The sequence below is a fragment of the Scleropages formosus genome, chromosome 6 (genome assembly GCF_900964775.1).
Source record: "Scleropages formosus chromosome 6, fSclFor1.1, whole genome shotgun sequence".
Lineage (NCBI taxonomy): Eukaryota > Metazoa > Chordata > Actinopteri > Osteoglossiformes > Osteoglossidae > Scleropages > Scleropages formosus.
Window position 1 is genome coordinate 7127963 of NC_041811.1, and position 26544 is coordinate 7154506.

The window sequence follows — 26544 nt, forward strand, 5'->3', positions numbered from 1 at the left end:
CACTTTAATGAATAGAGTCCGCTACATGAATAAATGTTAACGAGCACTGGGAATACAGCAGTTATGGTTTAATACAGACAGTCTACAGGCACCATTTAGCCCCTATATTACCATGCAGGCCCTATTTCACCAAACAGCCCAATATACTCTGCACTTCACGTAACAGTCCACAGTCTCAGTAATTATTAATATTCTTGCATGCATTTAGTGAATAGTATGCAAAAATGAATTACTGCTACTTCTCCTGCTAATATTGTCATATTTCCTGCCAACGGGAAGGGAAGGGAGAGAGATCGTGGACAGGAGTTGGGACGACAGATCCAGGAATGACACTCAGGAGGTAAGCGTGAGTTTGAGGTCCGAGGGGCTAGGCTGGATTCGAGGCTCCCTGGTCATAGTTTCGAAGAGCGAGAGTTGAGACCCAACAGGCGAGAATGAGGAGCAAAGGGAGGCGAGTTTCTCGAAGAGATTCCGCAGTTATTGCAGGGAGGTCTCTCTCTCTCCTTTAACAGCGTTTTTATGAGGTGCAGGTCGATGGCATGTATTGGGATCAGCTATGATGGCCGTTCCCGTGACATTTTCCCCTGAGGGTGTGTCACAAATAATAATAATACTAAGGAGCACGGCGGCGCAGCCCTCACAAGCGCCTGGATAGTACACAAGTCGTAGGTTCAATCCCTGCTCAGTCAGTGTGGAGTTTGCGTGTTCTCCTCCTGCGTGGGTTTCATCCAAGCGCTCCGGTTTCCAAAGAGGTGCAGTTCAGGTGAACTGGTGTCGCTGAATCGCCAGGAGTGTGTGGGTGTGGGTGAGGCCTACCCTGCGATGGACTCAGGGCGAAACTGTTATTGAAAAAGGATGCATAATAATGAGTGTAAATTTACTCGTTTCCTTTACTAATTGAGCAAATCACTAAGGAGTGCAAGAGTGAGTCACTTAAAAAAAAAAAATGAAAATTGTATCGGCTAAATGAAAGAGATGAAAAAATGTATTTCTCTCCGGTATCCGCCATATACCTTACGGGACGTGATCCCACCTAAAACCATAACACGCACAGAATACGGGTGAACTGGAAAATTTGGAATCGGGATGCTGGGGGTCTAACTGTCTGGGGGGCATCATGAGTCACGGCGGCGCTCCGCTGACGTGCGGGGCCTTCTCATATCTTATTCCTTTTTTTTTTTTAAATATTCTGCAAAAATTAATAAACCGTAAAATGACCGACCGTTACCTCACACGAGCGCGAAATCCTGAAGTGATATTATTATTATTATTATTATTATTATTATTATTATTATTATTATTATTATTATTATTATACATTAATACATTTTATGATTTTTCGAAATGTAGCCATTTTTTTCAAGGGGCCATTCTTCTTCTTCTTCTTCTTCTTCTTATTATTATTATTATTATTATTATTATTATTATTATTATTATTCTTATTATTATTATAATACATTAATACATTTTATGATTTTTCGAAATGTAGCCATTTTTTTCAAGGGGCCATTCTTCTTCTTCTTCTTCTTCTTATTATTATTATTATTATTATTATTATTATTATTGTTGTTGTTATTATTAATAAAAATGAGAATAAGGATAAGAATAATTATGATTATAATAATAAGAGAAAGTTGCTTATCACTAATAGAAATTATTGTTCCACAAATGCAGCTATAGGTGGTTCGGAGTCCACGATCGCGACCTGTCCTCTCCTGCTCATCATAGACTCTCTCCCACCTGAGCTCACATCGTCACCCCCCGCGTCGCTCAGGTTCCTTCCAGCCAATAGCGCTCCCCCGCCCTGTAAACAGGAAGCTCGCCCGTGTCCGTGGGTGTGCGCGGGTGTACACGTGGTGCGCGGTGGTAGCGCGCGACAGACGGCGCCGTGACACGGTCTTGCGTGGAGACACCCGCGCGCGAGCTGCGTCCCTCCACAGCACCAATGCAGGAGCAGAGCGACGACGAGTACCTGCGGCTGGGCAGCGGCTCAGGTAACGGTCCTCGGCGGACCCCCCGTGGTGGACCCTCGTGGACCCCTGTGGACCCCGCTGTTAAAGAGTCCAAGACCTGGCTGGTGGTGAACATCTCAGCTCCGGCAGACAGGAACTCAGATTCAGAACACGTTTCATATTTTATTCCACTTATTTTATTCTTCTTATGTTCACTCTTATAATAAGGCACACATTCTTATTCATAGTGACACATTTTAATTGCTATCACTTCGTAACAACAACGTTAAGAAAAGGACGCCAAGGAAATAAAATCGTAATTATGATTAGTAACAACAGTTATTGTTTCTAAAACACACGTTATTCTCATTCAGATTGACCATAATTTCTACTAAAGAATAATCTGGACGGCAGCAAAATAATACATTTAATGATTTTTTTAAAGGTAGTCTTTTCTTTTTTTCAAGAGGCCACTGTTCTAACTTTTTTAATGTACTTAATAATTTTGTTGTAATAATTACTGTTTCATATTTAAGACATGGCTTCTTTTTTGAGCTCTGTGTAGTAATCTGTTTCACGTTTTCTTTTTTTTTTTGACTGGGTTTTATGAGAATTTATTTGCTAGCACTTGAATTCTTGTGGTAAATAGAAGTCCGCTTGTTTTTGTCTTTAGTTATAATATGCTTAAATTACTTTAATTTAATTATATTAGAATTTCCTAGAAAATAACCTGCGAGATAGTCTTACTTCTATTAAATCTGCAATATGGTTTACCGCATCATTCGAAAATATAAGAAATCACAGCATATATGCTGTGTAATATAGTATAACGTATATCGACACTTGTACAAATATAAATCCCTAACTCTCAATCGCTTCAGTAAAAACTAGAACAAACACAAAACGTGGAAGAAATTGGCTGCTTTTTTTTTTTCCAGGTGTTCCGCTGAAGGTGATGGAGTTTCCATACGAGGCTGAGCTAGAAGAGCTGTGTCCAGTTTGTGGAGATAAAGTCTCTGGGTACCACTACGGACTCCTCACCTGTGAAAGTTGTAAGGTATTTGCACAAACTGAGATGAACTTTATTATTATTTATTATTATTATTATTATTATTATTATTATTTTTATTATTATTAATAATAATAATTTTTAATAATGATAATAATAATAATAATAATAATATTTATTATTAATATTTATAATAATAATAATAATAATAGTAATAATAATAATAATAATAATAAAAATGATAAAATAATAATAAGAATAATAATAATAATAATAATATTATATGCAGTGACACATTTTGCGCTATTCATCCGGAGGTCAATAAGTTCATCCTGCTGTATTATATTTTGCTAATCTGTATAATATTCCGATGCAGGGATTTTTCAAGAGGACCGTGCAGAACAACAAGCGCTACACCTGCGCCGAAAACCAGGACTGTAAAATCGACAAAACGCAGAGGAAGCGCTGTCCTTTCTGCCGCTTTCAGAAATGTCTCAACGTCGGCATGAGACTGGAAGGTAGGAGGCCGAGAAATAAGTCCAGTGAAAATAATATTACAGGGGATCGAATCAGTCCAGTCATTAACCACCGGAGAGTTTTGTTTATGTATGTTTATTTATTATTTATTTATGTTTCATTCCAGTGTTTGTAAATCACACCGCAGTGTATCTGTTTCATGGTTTTGCGAGGTAGATCGTTCATTTTCGTTTGTTTCATTCATTCGTTCATTTTTTTAAATTTTTTTTATTTTACAGTAAACAAAAAAACAAGCGTCTGTTTTGTTTTGTCTGATCAAATTTCGTTTCGTTAGATTCGGGATAAATTAGATTTTTTTTTTACACTTATTTTTGAGTTATTTGGCTTAATATGTCGACTGGTGAATATTAGATTATAGAAATACGTTCGAAAATAAATATTATAACATTTCATTTAAAAATGTTATTATGTGCAATGATTTTACGCTGAAAATGACCGTCTTTTGAATGTGATATCGTCTAAAGGTGTGTGTTGATACTGACAGCATCTCTTCATTTTTATTTTGATGGTAAAACAAAGATTTTGAAGAATGCTTATTATTCCACACAGGTGCTTGCACATTGGAGTGTATTTACTGGAGTGGGGAATTAATCGGAATTTTAACGGTTTTGTTCAGGATATTCAATTAAAATTATCATTAAAATTCAGAAATGATTTAGATGAGATATTAGATTAGACAAGCAGTTAATTTCCAATTTGAAACTGGACCACAACTGAGTTTCCAATAAGGGAGGGATTTTCCCCTGAACTTCTGCCTTTTGAGTTCAAGACCCTGATTTTTCGACAAAAAAGAGCCCTAATGGGTTAGCTTATTATGGGACCAAATATTATATTACAAATGAAAATAATAGTGAGGGAAATGATGCTATGGTGGAAGCAGCTATCTGATGATTTCTAAAGTTTTTTTCTGATGTGTTTCTGTTTCTATGCGTGTGTGTATGCTGTTGACAGCGGTGCGTGCTGACCGCATGAGGGGTGGCAGGAACAAGTTTGGCCCCATGTACAAACGTGACAGGGCCCTCAAACAGCAGAAGAAGGCCTTGATACGGGCCAACGGGCTCAAGCTGGAGTCGAGTCAGTCGCTGCTGTCCCCGATCCAGGCCGAGTATGGCTTCACGGGTGGCCTGCAGAGCATCCAGGCGCTGCCCAAGGGGTTGCTGCACACCACACCGGCTCCCGTCACACATGCAGACATTGAACGCGGCACCTACGGACCCCCGGCGCTGGGTATGACTGGGCAGGGACACGGCCCTGCCCCCTGCCCACTGCCCAGCCAGTACCAGTACGCGCCCTTCCCTAGCCGGGCCATCAAGTCCGAGTACCCGGACCAGTACACAAGCTCACCAGACTCACTCGGCGGGTTCTCACACCCGGACACCTACCTGACGGCATCCCCGCAGCCCCCCGGCACACCACCCCAGCTGCTGCTTGAGATCCTGCGCTGTGAGCCAGATGAGCTGCAGGTGCAAGGCAAGATCGTGGCTTACCTGCAGCAGGAGCAGGCGAGCCGCGGCAAGCATGAGAAGCTCAACACGTTCGGTCTCATGTGCCGCATGGCCGACCAAACGCTCTTCTCCATTGTGGAGTGGGCCAGGAGCTGCATCTTCTTCAAAGAGCTCAAGGTGAGTAGGGGTCCAAGAGTGTCAAACTACACACCTCATGTTGCACACATCTGTGGGTTTGCTCCATCATCCACCAATAAATATATACACAATGTAATTACTTCAATCATTATACTCTGATTGATATTTCAAGAAATTGTAATGGACAATGAAAAGACTGCAGCTACTTTTTGCTGTTAATTAGCACGATACATTCTCGCAATATTTCCCTGCTGCATTATGTAGCAACTCACTGGGTATAAATTGGCAGATAATTAACTAGTAGACTAATGAATTGTAGCTGTTGATTTTAATCAAAATCAGTAGAAGTGGGAGTTTGTCTTGGTAGGCACCAAAAGAGGCTTTGACAGTGTGCAGTCAAGGGTTCCGGATGGTGTATGGGTGGGGGCGTTCTTCCTAGCTCCGAAACAGGAAATTGTGGATGGGAGTGGGGAAGCAAAGACTGGGATGTTTCTGAATCCCCCTTCTGGTGAGGTCAAAAATTTCAATTTTTTGACCATCTTCAACAATTTCTTCTTCCAAAGTAAATATATATATGAAATCGAAGACCAGCAGCTCATGTCAGTTTTTTTTTTTTTGGTCCAAGATGTCATCTCCAAATATGGCACCTTTTTCATTTTGGTGAGCCATACTCATGGATTCAGGCAGAGTCAGAAAAAGAATGCTGTGTCACTGGTCATGTGAACCGTGTTCCTCTAGTGGAACCCATGATCTGTTATACTTATCCTTCCTCACTAGTCATGGTAAACTGCTAGACCAGAATTTCTGTGCGAAAACCTTGTTCACTGGACTTGTGTTCAGCATGGGAATGTATGTTAAGTCTATGGCTGAAGCAGGAGTTCCATGGGTTTATTTATGTGCACATTTGTTGAGAGGTTTTCCCTTTGAAAATGCCATCAAAATGGCTCATTGGTTTAAGGTTCAGTATCCTTCCCTGTCTATGTCGAGCTGGTTTTGTGAAGACAGCTGGACAGCCCCTTGCATCTGATAAGTTCCTGTGAGGTCCTGCTATGTGTTAGCAAACTAGTTGCGTTTTGTTGACTCGAGGTGCTTGAAGCATGGTGAACGGTTAAGACAATACGATATTGTGGTCTGGTGCATTTTTAAAAATTATTTAAGATTCATTTTTTTGTCAAGGATGTGAACCAGACCTTGGTATAGCAGAATGGACCGTGATGACAAATGAAAGAAATTACTGAAATGTGACACTCTGTATAAGTTATTTCTCCGAGCAAACTGTGCCTTCTCTCGATGTAGGGAAAATAGAATTGATACACTAACACAGACAATTAATGCCTCTGGCTGGAGCATGGGGGATCAGGTCTCTTGTCCGAGAAGGAGGCCCTGTGACACTCACACAGTGCTAAGTGGCAGGGCGGAGTGGAGACAGTGGGATGCTCTAACCCATTTGACACTGACCCCATGTACACTAACCCCAATATACCTTTTTGAGCCACCTACATGTGGGGATCAGCTCCGAGAAGGTATGTGCTGCACTGTAAACAGCCATTAAGCTGTCAAGTCATGTCATCAAAACTCTGCGACTGTCATTTCTTGCAGACAAAGTGCAGCATCCATCATTCACGATAATACGAGCACTGGAATGCAGTGGCTCGCAAACTTATTCATGGTTACCCTGAATGCTGCCTTGATCTGGCCTGGTTACCCTACGTGTCATTTCATAGATTGTAGTTATTCATATACTTTTCAGTTAATGAGGCATTTCTTCACATATACAAGGACAGAATTTGAATTTCATACTCCTCCCCACAGCGGGGTACCAGGAGACCACCATGCAGCCTTCTTCCCAGTTATAGTTTGACTTGTGCTGTAGTAAGGTCTCAACCTCCGCTACCTTTTATTAGCTAGTTTCACCTGTTATAGTTCTAGTAATCATGGTCCCTGTTTGAACAATCCAAATATCAGCTTGTTCGGTGAGAGTGAATTAATTAGCATTGTTTTAGTTGATTTCTTCTTGTCTTCTCCGTTCTCTTTAGTTTTTTCTTTAAAGGCAGCCTTAATAGATAAACACTAAATATCATATGTATTTATGTTTAGTTTGAGTGTTTCTTAAGTGCATGGCCCGTAATAACTACAAAAGATCTATAGTTGTGCAAGCAGACAGTCATAAAGCATCACAGAGTGATTAATAAAGGGAAACTGGCATGTTATGTTGTGTTATGACAACTAATTACTTTTGAGACTGAGTAATGTTCTGACATAAATGGGTGTCACTTTTGTGGGTAAAGAATACAAAAAAATGATCATTCAAACTATAGGTAATTTTGTCTTTAAAGGGTTTTTCAGGAAGGATTTATGGATCTTATATTATCCACTATTCTACTTTATCTGCTATTTAAATTATCACTCACACTGTGTCACTGAAACAATCCACTTATAATACTATAATATTGCTTTTTTTGACACCATTGATTACATTGGTTTGTGAACCATCGCTGGAATGGAAACTTGCGCAATAAGTCAGCAGGTTGTGTTGAGAATTGCTTTAAGAAATTTTTGTCAAATTTTTTCTTACACAATTTTTTTAGTCCATTGGAAAAATATCTGTCTGAGGGTTTCAATTTTCTCTATGTATTTGAAAGTTGTTGTTTTTTTTGTTTTTTCTTTGCACATGGTTGGCTTTTTATGTGAGAAATTATGGTTAGTATCTAGTAAAATTTCAAAACCTGCAACTGTTGACAAGCCCATCTTGTTTGTATTACGTGAGGATTGTGTCGATCACAGCAAATTCATGCCATTTGTGTTTGACAAGCCAATGTCGTCAGTAGTGGTTAATTTGTTTGCTAAGGAGACAGTTATGCACAATGATCGACATAATGTGCTGTTTCTATAGTCATCCATTTTTGCAGGTTTTAGTGGGCTGAATACTGTGTGTTGGTGTCAACAATGAGTAAAATAAACGCTGACGGAGGCTGCAGTGGAACTTCTTTCAGAGCATTGATTAAAAGTGAATTGCATGAATGTGGGCGAGTGAGCCCACTGTCGCCTTCGAGCATTGGTTGCAGCATGGTGTCTGAATTTCTACAGCAGTTCCTCCATGACTTGAATCCAATTACAAAGCAGCAGACACTAGAACTCGTGTTCCCAGCCATGTTATGTTTTTTTTTGTCTTCCTACTGTAATTACATTCCATTCTGTGGATGGGGTCAGAATGCCTATCTCCAAGTTCCTATTTATGATGTTGTTTGGTTTGCAGTGAAAGGCATGATAATGAAAAAATATCTGGAAGTGGCACCATACTCATACCAATTTCTGCGTATGTTAAAAGATTACAAGTTCCAAAGCAGGAACAATTCAGAGTCATCAAAGCATGCTGATCTGGTAACTGTTGCAGTTGATTACTGGGCTAGGTCTGAATTCTCTCAGATCAGTAAAATGTACAGATGGTTTTTGGAAACCTGAGCTCTCAACTTAGTCCAACCATTGCATCACAAATAATAAAAGCTTATTAATGCACAAGTCTCTCAATTTACTCAATGGTAACATTCTGTTAAAAAAAACCCAGATAAAGCTGTAATAAATTAAAATATTTGTGTAAGACTTATTAATTCCATTTTCATCAACTGCTCATCTAGTGCAGGGTCTTAGTGTTACAGAATCTGTACTGGTAGCATTGGGCATGAGTCAGAACATTGTGGATGGAACACCAGTCTGTTGACTTTTCTCATATTTTATTAACTTGATGTAACATTAAAGTTAAGCATATTTTAAAATCACTGAAAATTAAAATTCTGAATCTCCTGATATTGCATTATGTTCTGCTATATACATATGAAAAAAAAACCCTGTTCCTCCTCTGCATCTGGTGGCAAAAGATTGTAATGAAGTATAGCCTCAGGAGAACGTACTAAAGAGTGTTTGGCCATAAATACCAGGTATGTGTCTCATTTACTACTGAGGATACAATAAATTTGTGGTGAGAATGGGACCAATTTATTACATAAGCATCTGTGATTTTCTTCATCTTCTGGTGCCTTCCAGTTAGCCTTTTTATCTATACAGTCGAAAAAAAAAACATAATAATTAACACATACCTCCATTTATTTTGGGTTTCTGGAAAAGTGTGGGAAATGCTACTGACAGATAAAAAATATGCAGTGTGATATTTATTTAAATGTTTGTATTAACTTTGACCCACACTGAAATTAAAAGGAATTTGGGAGTGGGGCAAAAAAAATTCTGCACAACCTTTTTAATGCCTGTTGTCCATAAACATGTGCAGCTTTCCTCATCTTATTATTTATCACTGAAATTAGTAATACCAAACACTAACTATGAAGTCCATCGACACTGTTAGAACCTTCTGGCAGTCTTGCAGTCCTATTGTTGTTTCTATTACATTACAGTGAATTTTGCTGCCAACTAATGGCAGAAAAGTGCAAATACAGGCCACTTTCACTGTGCATCTGACAAATTTTACAAGAGTGGTAAAAAAGCACACACACACACACACACACACACACACACACACACATCTTCAGAACCGCTTGTCCCATACGGGGTTGCGGGGAACCGGAGCCTAACCCGGCAACTCAGGGCGTAAAAAAGCAATTGAATACAAATAAATTGGGAATTGTTTGTATTTCTGGAAATTTGTCACTCAAATATTTATAACTCAAGGTGTGATTATACATGCTTCCTTAGTTATGCAGACGTTTGTTCTACAGATATTTCCGTTTCTGGACTTGGACCTCTAAATTTCTTATAAGACACACACACACACACACACACACACACACACACACACACACACACACACACACACACACACACACACACTGTCTGAAACCGCTCGTCCCAAGCAGAGTCGTGGTGAACCGGAGCCTTACCCGGGAACATACGGAGCAAGGCAGGAAGGGGAGGGGAAACACCCCGGACGGGATGCTAGTCCGCCGCAATGCACCTCAAGCAGGACTCAAAACCCAGACCTTTTTTTATAAGACTCCCCAGTTATTCAGACTTTTCGGTCCATAAGTGGACCAAATTTGTCATGAAACATCTCTTCTCTGTCATTATGAAATGAATGAGTTGTGGATACATTGATTTTTTTCATGAACTGCTGTACTGTGTATCCTTTGCCCATCTTTATTGTCAGTTCTGAAGTGTGTTGAGATAAACAAAGCAGTGATGATATCTATAATTTACCATGCAAAGTACGGTAGAACATGTTTTTCTACTTTTCTTCAAAAAGTCTTCACTCCAGCCACTGATACTGCATTCATGATTCGCTCTGTAACATTTCTCTTTTCCACTTGAACATTCCGTTTAGATTATGCCTTCTGTACACATGCATCCCTTAAATAGCTCACAAATATCCTGTAAAAATTAATGCTGTGCTTGTTTTGTACATAAATGTAAAAATCGTCATGAAACCTGACTTGAAACTCTGCTGGAAGAATATCCATAACACACCCCTTAAGTCATGTCAAACCGCACCAATGACAGTGCTTTATGAAACGCAGTGGCAGCGGTAAATAGTTTGATAAGATGCGCTCGTTGTTTATACTACATTAATTAGTAAATACAATACCACATTAGGTTATTTCCTTTAAGAAATACTGTGCATTACTTCTAAGGTGTCTGGATGCCTACCATATGAACAGATTTTCAAGAGGGGGAAGGGTGTGTTATAATTTATTGAGTCCTGTAACTGCTCATTGGCTTGAGCAAAGTCCAGGGTAAGTCTGTAGGTTTTAACATTGCTAAAAGCATTATAAGCAATGACCCACATGGGACTTGTTGTTCAGTTTGAATGACTTGAGTTGATCTGCTTTGGACCCATGTTTCCACAGCTGTAAAGTTCACATCATGACTTTTGCGCTCCTGCCACTCTGTTTGCCCAGTGTGTGGGAGGACAGACGCACACAGTCCCGTGCCGAAACACTCTTTGACTGGGGAAAGGGTGCGGCTGGTAGTGGTGGTGTGGGGGGGCATAGTGCTGATTGACCCTCTCCACACATGCCATACAAAATAATGCCAGACCCCGCCGCAGTGCCCCCTACTTCACCCCAAACCCCGCCCGAGCTGATATCCCTCAGGTAGCATCATACACGCACCTGTCCCCACTTACTGGCAACCACACCCATCTTACAGCAGGTCCCTTATTTTCGTATGACGGGCCTTTTACATACTGATGATGAAGGATGTTGGCTTACTGAAGCGGACCCTTTGGGAAAAAAAGATGGTCCAGTGTAAGTCTAAGTACCTTGCTCCAGGGTTCTGCAGCAAGAGGTGGCATTAGAACCTGGGTCCTTCAAGTGCAAGGCAGGAACCCTAACTTCTACACCAGTTGCTATCCATGTATTTGTTCACTAATGCTTTTCCACCTGTTAACAGTGCACTAAATGACATGAAATAGTTACCACAGCATCCATGCGCATTGATATTTGAGGGCATTTTGATATGCTGCATACTTTCATATACACTTGTACGTGTTAAACATGCATGAAATTCGCCATTATCAATTTACACATGGAATCGCAGTGGAGAAACTGAACACTTAAAGTGCTTATGTTTCAGTGGAAACGATGAATGCTGAAGCTGCTAGTATATTATATAGTGGGAATCGCCGCATTCGCTTGTTGCATTAGTACCCATCCAGGCTGTTTGCTGGGAGACATTGATGCATCGCTGATGGTTGTTCTGCACACCTTTTGTTTTGTCTCCACACTAGACAGGTGTGTTGATCTCCATGTTGTGGGAGAATGGAGTGGTGATCCTGGCCCAGGAAGTGACCTGCAGGTTTATTTACCTGAAGCAGACACATGGCCTCTTAGAGCTGACTGAGATAGGCATGATGGCAACTGAGAGGATGCCCTACAGGTTTTACCCTGTGAAACAATGTCCATTAGCACTGCTCTAGAAACCTGTGTAAAGTTTAGCATGCCCTATAGATTTTCTCAAAATATGTTTGAACAAATCTTTGCTATAGTAGATGATACTGTCAAGGAAATTGACATTTGACTCACTGGGACATGAATTTGTTGTCATGAAAAAACTATATTTTATTTATGCCTGAAAGTGTACCTTTTTTATTATTTATGTAACTATGTCATGTTGAATAGTTACAGATACAGAGTACAGCACCTCTAACAGTTTTTATCAGCTCATCTCTCATTTAAGGGATTAACCAAAATTTTCTTTAAAAAAGTAATTTTAGTGTTAGAAACATAGTTTCTCATCGATAGTTTCAACTGTAGGGGGGCAACGGGTGATGCGGTCATTACCACCTCCACCTTTTGTATCGAAGGACCAGGTTCAAATCCCACCTCCTACTATAGTACCAATGAACAAGGTATTTGGCCTGAACTGATTAAAATTAGGGGGGTGCGGTGGCGCAGTGGGTTGGACCACAGTCCTGCTGTCCGGTGGGTCTGGGGTTCGAGTCCCGCTTGGGGTACCTTGCGACGGACTGGCGTCCCGTCCTGGGTGTGTCCCCTCCCCTTCTGGCCTTACGCCCTGTGTTGCCGGGTAGGCTCCGGTTCCCCGTGACCCCGTATGGGACAAGCGGTTCTGAAAATGTGTGTGTGTGTGTGTGTGTGTGTGTGTGTGATTAAAATTACCCAGCTATATAAATGGGTAAATCAGTGTAATCAGCCTAATACAATTTGTTTTGAGAAAAAAATATCAGACAAATTAGTAAATGTTCAAGATCATGAATAGCTAATTTTATGTATACACAGTTGTATTTAATGCTTAATGAAGTGTGTTACAGGCTAATTTGCTCAAGCTGTGGAGAATGTTGTGCATATAAAAACTCCCACATTGTCAGATTGTAAAAGTAGTTAATGTGGAGTGGTTTAAAGCACAATAATTGTTTGTGTGGGAAGAAAAGACAACCTAGAGGAAGTCACGCTCTCACCTGGGTTGCTACGTTAAGCATAATACCCATCAACCCCCTGGGCCGCCGCTGGCAGGAGGAAACAGCAGAACAAGACATCACCGGTGGATGTCATGCCCTTGCCCAGCCGGGGATTGACTTCCTTACAGGGCAGATTTACAGTTTCATTTAAGGAGCAGTGATTCTGTCACCCATCTGGCCTGAAAAATTAGTTTGCTCGCTTCAGTGGCGGCAACTGTCATTGCAAAGATGCTATGTGGATGTCACCTGCAGGAGAGTTACGCACTGAGCTGGCCTTCAGCACAGAGAGTAATAGGGGTGTGGGGGGGCCCCTTGTTGAAATTGATGGACACGGGCAGAGAGAGGTCACTCCTGACCCTCATAAATCTGCTGGACTGGCGTGTGTGGTGGGGGAGGACAGACTGAGGCCTGCTGTGGAGGATTTTGGGGGCTGGAGGTGCTGTGGAGGGGCCCTGTGCATCTTGCTGGCATCACACTCTGTGGTTCTGAATAACAGGATTCCTGTAGAGTCTATTCTCATATAACAAATGATCATATTACGAGAATTCTCATTTACAAGCAGATGTAACTTGTACCCTAAGTTTGACATAATAAATTATTCACAATCAAATTATTCAGGTGTTACAAACGTTACTAGTGAACAGAGTAACCGCATTATGAAAAGTACATTGCCAAGTAATGTTCTAATAGTAATAATCATTATTTTACATAGTGCCTTTAAAAACAGCTGCTCAATGTGCTTTACAATGAAGAAGGAAGATGTATGGGTTACACTTCTAAAACAAAGAAATTCACGGTAAATATTAGCATTTAAACACAACAAAAACAAAATAACAACAGAATAAAGCAACAAAACGAAGTAAGACAAAAGTCATTAATGATGAGGGGGAAGCGGGAAAGCAAGCAGAAAAAAAGAAGCATGCAAATGTGTTATTGTATATGTGATTTTGTACATTTAGATCTTAAGCCTGGATTCTGAATGTGTCCAGAACAGTTGTGATATCCTGGACTTGCATGGGTTTTGAGTTTAATTTTCTCTGTGTGTAAAAAGCAGGAATTTTGTACGGTGAAAAAAATGGGTGAATCTCATGTAGCTCAAGAACGCTATTTCTCCACATTTAAATTAATGGTAATGAAGAGCTTTTAATGAGAATTCATGTACAAGTACATTTTCCGGAACAAGCGATGTTTGTTATGCAGTGGAAGCCTGTATTTATTATATGGCATCGGGTAGCTATTATTGTAATTGCACTTGATCATCATTTTACATATTTTAACTTTAATTGTCTCCTTTATTTGACCAGTCTTTTGATAGACAAACCACAAGGTGCAACTGCAGGCTGGATGACAAAGAAAAACACTCTGTGGCTTAAGATTTTGTTCTATGTCTTGTATTTGTCCATATCCGTCTTTGGTCCTGTCTGCCATAGCAACAGTGAGTCGTAACAAAAGGAGAATGTATTTTATGCTCAATGGCTTCATGTAAGATGTCCAGAATGAAGATGCATCTCCTCCTTTAAAAAATATGTTCTGTACGTGAGTGGTGTATTTTTGAGAGCAGTATTTTTGGAACATATGGTGCTCATGGTCAAGTCAGTCAAAGAGAGTCGCTTGAAAAAGAATGCTGCAGTTGCTAAGCAACACTGCAACAAAAGCGGCTTGGTGTTGCATGTATGTATTTTCTTAATGACGTGCTATTTTTTCATTCACCTGAGCAATTTCAAAAATATGGTCAATGACTGCAGAAGTTCTTCGCAGGTTTCTCATTTCTTTATGTAATCAGCATCTCCTCTTTAAGAGCAGTTTTTTTGGAACAGTTAAAGAAAGCCTCCACTGTATATCTTAGAATGCACAGTGGGCAAGTTTGAAAAGGTACAAAACCGATTATAAATATGTGCTCAGTATGTGAATGCATACCAATATTTTCATGAATATGAGCTATATATGTGCATATTAATACGTGTGTGTGTATACTCTACATGTCTATATGAATATATGAGTGGGTATACTGTATAAATGTAAATGTCCCTCCATCTCTTTGCAGGTTGGAGACCAGATGAAGCTTCTGCATAACTGCTGGAGCGAACTTTTGGTCCTGGACCACATTGCCAGACAGCTGCGGCATGGCAAGGAAGACAGCCTGCTGCTGGTCACAGGTCAGGAGGTAAGTGATAAACCAGAGACCCGCCCAGGGGCCAACCCCAAACTCTGCCCACAGCCTCAACCAGAGTTCCACCCAGTACCCCACTCACAACTCCATCAGTGCTTCTCCATTAAAACACGTATCAGTATGTATCCTCATTTACAAGTTAAGGCATACACTTTTACACACACTTTTAAACATACGCACACACGCAAATGCATTCTTACACATTCTCAGAAACAGCATCTCTCCAACCTTCTTTGATTTTCTTGCTGTGTCACATGTCCGTGTATGTGAAACTGTGACTTTCTGTCGGTCGATGAGCCCCTAAAGGCCTTCCCATACACCCAGGCGGAGATCGCCCCCTTCACAGCCCAGGCAGGGGCCACCCTCAGCAACCTAGTGCAGAGGAGCCAGGAGCTGGTGGGGAAGCTACAAGGTCTGCAGGTAGACCGTAGAGAGATCGCCTGTCTCAAGTTCCTCATCCTCTTCAACCCCGGTGAGTGACTCCTTCACCTCCCTGCTTTTCTCCTTGTTTCAGTAATAACAAAAAGTAAAGTAGCAGAAATCATAATGCTATTAATATTGAGCCTTACCTTAATATAGCCTAATAAAACTTATCTCATACTTTTGAACATACATAGAACTAAATAATAAAAATAGTAATCATCCAGCTGTATAACTGTTAAGCTACTATCCTCTCACAGGTAGGTATGAATTCTCTGATAAGGAGCATCTTTGGTTACGTACAATAAGGGCACCACAGGACTCAAACCTGCAGCCTTTACAACTGCATCTGTAACTTCCACCTTCTGTTCTGCTTTCCGTCTGGCTTCCCTTCCCTTTTAAACTCCTATTGTTTTGTTGACACCTTCTTCCAAAGCCACCTACAATGTCACATACACTACACTAACTTATGTACAGTTATCTACCCATGTACACTACAGAGCAGTGTAACACACCAAGTAAGGACAATTTAGAGTCTCCAGTTCACAGATGTCTTTGGATTGTGGGTGGAAACACATAAAAATATAGGGAGAACATGCCAACTCCACACAGATGGAGCTGGATTTGAACCCACAATCCAGGAGCTGTGATATACCAGTGGTACTGCTGCCCCAGTATACTTCATCCTTATAATTCATTACACACACCTCTGCTTTTATCTGAGAATCACACAACTCATGGAGAAGGAACAGAAGCTGTGTAGAAGGCACAAGGACAAAAATGATTTACAGGTATACATACACCATCTTAATGAAAAGTGATGACGTGGACAGTTTTTGCAATTCGTTTAATGAGGGGCAGGGCCATGGGCGAAGCTATGGACAGGTTAGAGAGCATCAGGACTTAAAGTTGCTGCCTTGCATTTGAAGGACCGATGTTCAAATTCCACCTACTGCTGTAGTACACTCAGAGTACTTACCCTGAATTGATACAGTAAAAATTACACTGCTGTATTAATGGGAGAATTATTTTTAAGTAGCTTAGTGTACAAACATTGCATTGTAAGTTGCTATGGAGAGAAGTATCAACAAAATTAATAAATAATAAATAAGTTATAAGAATAATGGGCTTTGGGTGCGCTATTCTGGACTATTCTTTGTTTTTGCTCTAACACAACGCTGACTTTCACACACTGGTCCATGTATGCCAAACTCCAGTTCTGCATCATTTGACTTCATTTTAAGTCATCGTGCTTGACACTTCACCCTAATTTTCAAATTATTTTCAAGTAAGTAATAAAATAAAAATTAAACAACACAAAGAAATAATGAATAAATATTCTAATTAAAAGGATAGTAAATAATTAATACTAATTAATATTAAGTATTAAACATTGGTTGATCTCGGGGCATTTTTGTATGAAAACGCAGTTAGTTTAGTGCATGTGGCTCTGTGTTTAGCAGCTAATTGGTTTTAATTAAAACGGTGGCTGTGTGAAAGAGCGACGAGTGCGTCCTTTTGTCTCCTGGCACAGTCAATGGGGCCCCGATCGATTGACCAATCATTTATTTTCCCCCAACTGACACTGGCAAGGTTGGAAAATTAGGCTTTTATCGCCCACGTTCCCTTGAGCGATTGCAATTTAGCGCTCGCGCGCCGCTGACAAAGGGGCCTTTGAGCAACAAGAGCACTTGAGGCCTCAGGGATACTCTGGAGCGTGTTTGTGTGTGTTCGCAGACACTTGTTGTATCTCCGCTGCTCTCTGCCTCGCTCCCTCTTAAGAAGCTGGGAATGTCCGCCTCCTCTCCTTTTTCCACTCCGTCGTGTGCTCCCTCGCTGGCCTAGCTGCCGCTCCCTCTCTTCCTCTCGCTCAGCTCGGTCACAATGTATCAGGCCTATCTGCTCTCGCCCTTTAACAGCAGAGAAAAGATTTTTCAAAATATTTAATTAATCTGCGAGCACCCAGCTGATCCTGAAAAGGAGCCCATTAGTGAAAGGCAGCCATTGTCCTGCTCATAGCACAGAGCCAGTGTGCGCAGCCTTTGTTTGCACACACATCCGCCCACACAAGACACGATAAATGCACACACACATACATACACATACATTCACACACACATCAGCGAATGTTGTAGCAGAGAATCGCACTTACCACGAAATACACTTGTTGATGTACCAAAAGCCTTCACGGACCAATCCAAAGCTCAGTCAGAACCCAACAAGGTTCATGTTCTGATTTTGTACTCACTTACAGGGGCAGGTCAGGTTAGAGCTAGGTTTAGGGTTAGGGATTAGAGTTTGGGTTAAGCCAAATTAGGGTTAGGTTTTAGTTGTAGTTTTTTCAGAACTCAGGTGTGCACACAGTACATAGAGTGTTTTTATATCTGATTCTCCCGGCTTTGACTTTAGGTGTTTTTACACCTGTTGAAGGACCGTAGTTACCTTTGGAGTTTATGAAGTACACCCTGCCTTATTTAATAAAAGTAATACATTTACCTAGTAATTTTGCAAGGGCACTCAATGCTTCATGAGAGACAGCCTTTTGTCCCATAATGTCACTTGATGTGGGCCATTCTCACAGTGTTGCAGGTAAGAAAATTCGCTCTGCTGTACAAATAGGTGAGTCGGTATAAAAGGCTAAGTACAGAAACCTAATAGAAACCATAACTGACCTTTGACAAAAGCATCAGGTCAATAAATTAATATTCACTGAATCCTCATATTATAAAGTTTTAAACTGTTTGTTTTTAAATTGAATTTTCTTCTTTTCCTTATTTTCTGTTGCCTAGCGAGTACAGTTTCAGTTTACCTACCAAGTCCATAGATGGCAGTAAAGAACACTCAAACATTTATACAGTCATACCCCGCATAACGTCCTATTGAACTACATCCATTCACTTATACGTCCGTGGTCCCATAAGAAAATGATGGAAATTAAAGAAGGATTTCAGACAGCAGGACGTAGCAGGTCTTTGATGGGCTCACCACCTGCCAGAGAGGCCGGTGCATTGTGATTTGGGCGGTGGTCGGGGCCAAGTGCCCGGCCGACCCAAACCTCAGGCGCCAACTCTGGCTTTTGGGACTTGGAATCCATCACCTCACTAGCGGGGAAGGAGCCTGAGCTAGTGCAGGAGGTTGAGAGATACCATCTAGATATAGTCGGGCTCACTTCCACTCACAGCTTGGGTTCTGGAACCACTCTTCTCGACCAAGGGTGGACTCTCTACTATTCTGGCTTTGCCCAGGATGAGAGGCGGTGGGCGGGTGTGGGCTTATTAATAGCCCCCCAGTTCAGCTGCCATGTGTTGTAGTCAACCCCGGTGAATGACAGGGTCGTCTCCCTGCACCTTCAGGTTAGGGAACGGTCTCTCACTGTCGTTTGTGCTTATGCGCCTAGCGGCAGTGCAGAGTACCCGGCCTTTTTAGAGTCCCTGGGGGGCGTGCTGGAAAGCGCTCCCACTGGGGACTCTGTCGTTCTACTGGGGGACTTTAACGCCCACGTGGGCAGCGACAGTGACACCTGGAGGGGCGTGATTGGGAGGAACGGCCTCCCTGACCTGAACCCGAGTGGTGAGTTCTTATTGGATTTCTCTGCTAGTCATGGTTTGTCCATAACAAACACCATGTTCATGCATAAGGGTGTCCATCAGTGCACTTGGCACCAGGACACCCTAGGTCGGAGGTCGATGATCAACTTTGTAGTCGTTTCTTCTGACCTTCGGCCATATGTCTTGGACACTCGGGTGAAGAGAGGGGCTGAGCTGTCAACTAATCACCACCTGGTGGTGAGTTGGATTCGATGGCGGGGGAAAAAGCTGGACAGACCTGGCAGGCCCAAACGCATAGTGAGGGTCTGTTGGGAACGTTTGGCGGAGGCCCCTGTCACAGAGGCCTCAACTGACCTGAACTGAGGATGTCCTCAGGCGGTGGAAGGAGTACTTTGAGGATCTCCTCAATCCCTCCGACACGCCTTCCGTAGAGGAAGCTGAGGCTGGGGACTCGGAGGGGGACTCATCCATTACCCTGGCTGAAGTTGCTGAGGTAGTCAAAAAACTCCTCGGTGGCAAGGCTCCAGGGGTGGATGAGATCCGCCCCAAGTTTCTCAAGTCTCTGGATGTTGTGGGGCTGTCTTGGCTGACACGCCTCTGCAGCATTGCGTGGAGCTCGGGAACGGTGCCTCTGGACTAGCAGACCGTGGTGGTGGTCCCTCTTTTTAAGACGGGGGACTGGAGATTGTGTTCCAACTATAGGGGGATCACACTCCTTAGCCTCCCTGGGAAAGTCTATGCTGGGGTACTGGAAAGGAGAATCCTACCGATAGTCGAACCTCAGATTCAGGAGGAGCAATGCGGTTTTCGCCCTGGCCGTGGAACACTGGACCAGCTCTATACCCTCACTAGGGTGTTGGAGGGTTCATGGGAGTTTGCCCAACCAGTCCATATGTGTTTTGTGGACCTGGAGAAGGCATTCGACCGTGTCCCTCGTGGCATCCTGTAGGGGGTACTTTGGGATTATGGGGTTCAGGGCTCGCTGCTACGGGCTGTTCGTTCCCTGTATGACCAGAGCAGGAGCTTGGTTTGCATTGCCAGCAGTAAGTCAGACCTGCTCCCGGTGCATGTTGGACTCCGCCAGGGCTGCCCTTTGTCACCGATTCTGTTCATTATCTTCATGGACAGAATTTCTAGGCGCATAATTTCTAGGAGGTGTGTGGGGAGAGGGAAGTCTGGGGGGCTCTGCTTGGACTACTGCCCCCGTGACCCGGTCCCGGATAAGCGGAGGAAGATGGATGGATGGATGGATGGATGGGACGTAGCAGATGCAAACGGCTTTTAAGCAGCCATACGCACACACGTGATTGCCCAGAGAGGTGACTGTGCTGCCGGGCGTACGATATTAAATTACCTATAGTCTATAATACAGTATACATATGTTTTAAGTCATAATAAACACCTATGTAACTGGTTTATGTTTTAAGGTTATTGTAATGTACTTTCAATCATTATTACCTTATTAACAAAATAACAAAGTTTACTGTACAGTACAGTACTGCACAAAAAACGTGTGTGATCACGCATCAGCGGCATCACCGCAGCAGGCCAGCATCTCGTTCATTCAAGTTTACCCAGTGTATCTTGTTCCATTATCCTGTCTCAATATTCAAGGTTTTATAAATCATCCACCCTTAAGTTCATAATGGGTCCAAAATGCAGCTCAACCAGCCCTAGTGATAGTAGCAGGAAGAAGATATGAAAGAGCATTGATCTGGATGAGAAGGCGAAGAGTATTAAGTAGTATGAAGGTGGAAAACCCGTCAACGCTATCGCACGTGATTTCCAGAAGTCACACTTGACCATCACGACAATCCTGAAAAGCAAAGAAAAAATTCTTCAAGTGGTAAAGGGATCTACTTCCATGAAGGCTACGAGATTGACGAAGATGAGGAAGGGCCCAATATCGGGAAAGTTGCTGAGCACGTGGATCGAAGATCAAACACAAAAGCGAATCCTTCTCAGCACCATGACCATCATGGCTAAGGCAAAAAGTTTATTTGAGATGCTGGAAGTGAAGGCAGGACCCGAATACAATGTAGAATTTATCTCTAGCTGCAGATGGTTTAGTCGCTTTAAGAATCGTTATACACTACATAATGTTAAAGTTAGCGGCAAGTTGGCAAGTGCTGATACCAAGGCTGAGACGGCGTCTTTGGAAAGAATGGAGTCCCTGTTCGACGTAAGTTCTATCCTGAATGTATCGTCTGATGGCATACCTGTGTGTTGTGTATCATGTAACATGTTTTGTTTGGTTGCACCTGCTGACATTGTATAACATTTCATTTGCTCAAAATGCGTAATAAATAATGACGTGGTGCGGAAGGTCCGCGATTTAGAGCGCATTAAGAATTTGATTTCTATACGAGAAACGGAGAGTTGGTTGGACTCGGTGTGTCCTGATGCCTCCGTAGTATCGAACTCGGCGTCGACACTTACAGGCCCCAGTACAACTAACAAGAAGCCAGGTACCCCGGAGCGCTCTCACGGCGACTGGGTTACGGTTCGGAGTAAGAAGTCGAATAAAGCGAAGCCTAAGCTACGGGTTTCTGGTTCGGTTTCTCCCGTCCAAACCCAAAATAGATTTTCGGCTCTAAGCAGTTCACATAATAATAATAATAATAATAATAATAATAGTAATAATAATAATGTGCTCATTTTGGGGGATTCAGCTGTCTGAAATGTTAAGGTTCGGGGGCCTGGGAATCAAAATGTAAAGGTAAAATGTTTCCCACGCGTACATGTGTCCGACATGGCGGCTCGTGCCAGTTCTCTGCCCGATAATGCCGTGTCGACTATGATGGTGCATGTTGGTGGTAATGATATTTGTTATCAACAGTCTGAGGTGTTAAAGAGCCAATTTATTTCTATGTGTAACAAGGCCAGAAGGAAATGTTGTAATCTAATAGTGTCTGGTCCTTTACCTAGACTCTTCATGGGGGACATAGTGCAGTAGATTGGTGTCTTTTAACAGGTGGTTGGAGACGTGGTGCCGCTGTAATCGTATATCATTTGTTAATAACTAGGATGATTTCTGGGAAAGGCCCAGGTTTTTTACGCGTGATGGTGTACACCTCAACTGGAGGGGTTCATTTGTTTTGTCCCAGAACTTGGCCTGCAAGTTGCAGGACTGACTCATGGTCCATGGATCATCTCCTTTAGCAGCTTCGTGTATTGATGGGTCTGTTGCTTGTTCTGATACCAGTAGTCATTTCTCATGTAATGGGGTTTCTTGTGCCTTGTCCAGTGTGGGCCTAAAAACTTTAAATAAAAGCGTTAAGTGCAGCCAAAACATTCAAACTATTATAAGGCCACAGCTTTTAACTAAACTTAGTGATAGGAACGTTTGCACCAGAAACTTAAAATACATTAAAACAAACATTCCCAACTTACCACCGAGGCCAAATTAGAAGCTCGGATTCAGGAACGAGTGTAGATATTGATCAGATGGCTCTAAATTATAATTCGGTGGTAAAATTTGCCCTAGACTCTGCGGCTCCACCAAAAACTAAACTTATTCGAACTGTAAGAAACTCGCCATGGTTCAACGAATCAACTTGTGCAATAAAGTTAGAATGTCATAAATTAGAGCGTAAATGGCGTTCAACTAAACGTTTATCATGTAGCCTGGTCCAATTGTCTAAAAAAATATAAAAAGGCACTTTTTCATGCCAGATCCAAATACTACGCAAAGTTAATTGATGAAAATCACAAGAACCCTCACTTCCTGTTTAATTTAATACCATCGCTTACTTAACTGGTAAACACAAAGATAAACAATGTATTTCTGCTACCATTACTAATGATGAATTTATTTCGTTTTTCAATAATAAATTAGTGAATATCCGCAAATCCATAGTGCCTTCTAGTTTGGTTTTAGCAAACATAAGGGCTTCTGACAATGATATTAGTTGTCCGCACCATCTTAGTAACTTCGACGTAATAACTGTAGAAAAAATGACCGTGCTAATTCGCTCTATGAAAAGTACTACCTGTCCTTTAGACCCAATCCCCACTAAATTACTGAAAGCCACAGTTTCTGTGCTTGCAGAACCTATTGTTAATATTGTTAATACGTCGTTACTAAATGGCTGTGTTCCAAAATCTCTTAAAATTGCAGTTATTAGATCCCTACTAAAGAAACCGGATCTGGACTGTAATAACCCATGTAATTATAGACCGATCTCCAATTTACCGTTTTTATCCAAAATTCTAGAAAAAAATCGTAGCATCGCAAATTGTAAAATATCTTAATCACTATAATATATGTGAAAAATTTCAGTCTGGTTTCCGCACTGGTCACAGAACTTACACATGTTGTTAATGATATTCTCATTTCTTCTGATGCTGGTCAGATTTTTATTCTTATGTTACTAGACTTGAGTGCTGCGTTTGATACTGTAGACCATAGTATCCTAATGAGTAGACTTGGAAACCTAGTTGGACTAAGAAGTACTGTTCTGAAGTGGTTTGAATTGTATTTAGCTAACCATGAACAATTTGTATTGAAATCTGATGACAGCATCCTGTCCATCTCTACTACGGTTCAGTATGGTGTGCCACAGGGCTCTGTGTTGGGTCCATTACTGTTCTCACTTTATATGTTACCACTGGCTGATATTATTCGCAAGCACAATGTTAATTTCCATTCGTATGCCAATGACATACAGCTTTATGTATCGTTCAAGCCTGAAGATCCATCACATGTTGTGTCGTTAGCTAATTGTTTTACCAGTGTAAAAAAAAATTATTACTCATCCATAATTTATCTCTAAATGCCAGTAAAACAGAGGTACTTGTGGTGGGTGGTGATGCTAAAACTCTCGACATAATCACACCAATCTTTACAACAAATGGTATTACTTTCAAGCGTCCGGATTGTGTCAAGGATTTGGGTGTCCTGCTGGATGGAAAGCTGTCATTTGTATCGCATGTAAATGCTTTGACTAAGTCGTGCTTCCTTCAATTAAGAAGCAAGGCTAAAATGCGGCGATTCCTTTGTAGAAGGGGATTCTGAGAAACTGGTTCATGCTTTTGTTTCCAGCAGGCTGGATTACTGTAATGCTTTATTGTCGGGTTGTCCGTACCAGACTGTATCCAGGCTACAGTTGGTACAAAATGCTGCTGCGAGAATTGTTACTAGAAGTAGGAAGTACGACCATATAACACCGGTACTTAAATCCTTGCATTGGCTCCCGGTCTCTTATAGAGTTGATTATAAAATCCTTCTTTTGATCAATAAGGCAATACATGGCATTACTCCGGCTTACCTTCGTGAGATCATTAATCTTTATATCCCAGGACGATATCTCCGTTCACTAGATGCAGGTTACCTTAAAGTATCTGTGATCAATAAGACCTCAGTAGGAGGTCGCGCCTTTAGTTATAGAGCACCTAAACTGTGGAATAGTCTACCAGTTACTGTTAGAAATGCCCCGTCTATTTCTGTTTTCAAATCCCGACTTAAGACTTATATGTTCACTCAGGCATTCCACCTCTTAATGTAATTCAACCTGCTTTGGTTATTTATTTTCTCACCTTTACAAAAATGCATTTTAAATTTACTTAAGTAACAAATTACTAACTCTGTCCTATGTTCTCGTTGAGCACTACCTCGCTACATAAGACCTGAGAAGGCCGGCCAGTGGTGACAGACGAATCCCGTGCTGACAGATGGTGATGTTCATCTACTGTGACGATCGAGACGTTCCATACCGAGCTGGGGATCCAAGATGCCATTTACCAACATTATAATTACTTGTTAAACACTGGCTTACAAATTGTTATTTTCTAGAATGCCCAGGAGGGGTGGGCAACCACTGGCCCGTGGACCCCCAGAGGTTTTTTTTTTTTCCTCCCTCAACCTTCAGTTGGGAGTTTTTGTTCCTTTCCCCGGTGGCCAGTAGGTATACTTATAGCTCTATAAGTTCTTCACTATGGTAGCCATTAGTCGACTGTCTTCTTTGTTTGTATCATTTTTTCTTGCTGTATGCCTGTGTTAAAGTGCTCTGTGTCACTGCGTGAGAAGAGCACTTTATAAAAAATAAATAAAAATAATTTACATTTGCATTTACAGTTACATTTATTCATTTAGCAGACTCTTTTCTCCAAAGTGATACATATCTCTCAAACAAAATACGAGTCTGGGATTATTGTAGTTCAGCTCTCTTCCACTGTATTTACAGCTTGTGTCTGGTGTTCCTGAGAGCCAATGATCAGTAGCAAGAAGATGAATATTACACATGAATCAGTCAGCTATCAGAATTGAAAAGGAATTTATGGAGACAACACATTCTTTTTTAGTTAGTTTTCATTTTAATACAGTGTGAAGTTTAATACATTTTTTTTAAATAGTCGTAAGCATTTTTATTTGTTTTAGCTGTATTATAGCTACATCCGAGACTCAGATACAGCTAAAATACATCCGGACAGAACGTAAATCAAGGTACCGTATTATTAATCTTTTATGGATTGAGGCTTAATTGTATTGGTAAACCAAGTTACAAACAGTGTGTATTTGCTTGCATGTGAAAGGCAACGTGCCCTTGTTTGGGTGTGTTTGTAACAGTGACCTTCTCTTTTTCTCTCACGGGTCCTTTAGATGTGAAACTCCTGGAGAACCAACAATTTGTGGAGAGTGTCCAGGAGCAGGTGAACGCCACCCTGCTGGAGTACACCGTGTGTAGCTACCCGCAGTTCCTGGACAAGTTTGGCCAACTGCTGCTGCGGCTGCCCGAGCTGCGGGCACTCAGCGTCCAGGCTGAGGACTACCTGTGCTACAAGCACCTGAGCGGCGAGGTGCCCTGCAACAACCTGCTCATTGAGATGCTGCACGCCAAGAGGGCCTGTGTGTAAAGCTCTGCCCCCTGGTTGTGAAGCTCTGCCCCATTTCCCCACCACCACTATCCAACCTGACCTCATGGAGATTCTACACACCTGAACGAGGGCCGGGAGCGAGCCACTTGCCCACATCAGCTCATCTTTCTTCACACAGAGCTGTGCAGCAGTCCTGAAATCATAGTGCTGCCACACCTCCTCCTGCCGCTGCCTTGCCCCGCCCCTTTCATACTAGCCCCCCCCCTGCAATATGCCAAGAAACCAGCGAGTCCATACAGCAATCCCCAGTGCAACTCTTCATTATTTATCATTTAATAAATGTGCAACTAAGTGATGACGTGAAAATCTACTGATGCTTCAAATTTTTATGGCCATATTTTACAATTTATTGATAAAGAAAAAAATCTATTTTGCATATTATGGTATGCAGATCCTGGTGACAAAAATGAAAGAAATATTATTTCTGTTTAACAACAGTGAATGTAACATTACTTCTCTTTAATGAAAGACTTAATAAATCTGGTGTAATGCTCAGGCTAAAGGAAAGCCAGATAAGTTGAAGACGGA

General features: G+C 41.7%; 1 protein-coding gene across 1 annotated transcript; it reads left to right on the forward strand.

Annotated features, from left to right (window-relative positions):
* Positions 1-1968: 1968 nt before the first annotated feature.
* Positions 1969-25995, forward strand: LOC114910723 (nuclear receptor subfamily 5 group A member 2-like). Its single transcript, XM_029252964.1, has 7 exons — positions 1969-1994; positions 2891-3009; positions 3338-3479; positions 4450-5120; positions 15047-15166; positions 15497-15644; positions 25742-25995. The coding sequence occupies exons 2-7, from the start codon at positions 2908-2910 to the stop codon at positions 25993-25995; spliced, it is 1437 nt and encodes a 478-aa protein (XP_029108797.1). The 5' UTR covers positions 1969-1994; positions 2891-2907.
* Positions 25996-26544: the final 549 nt, after the last annotated feature.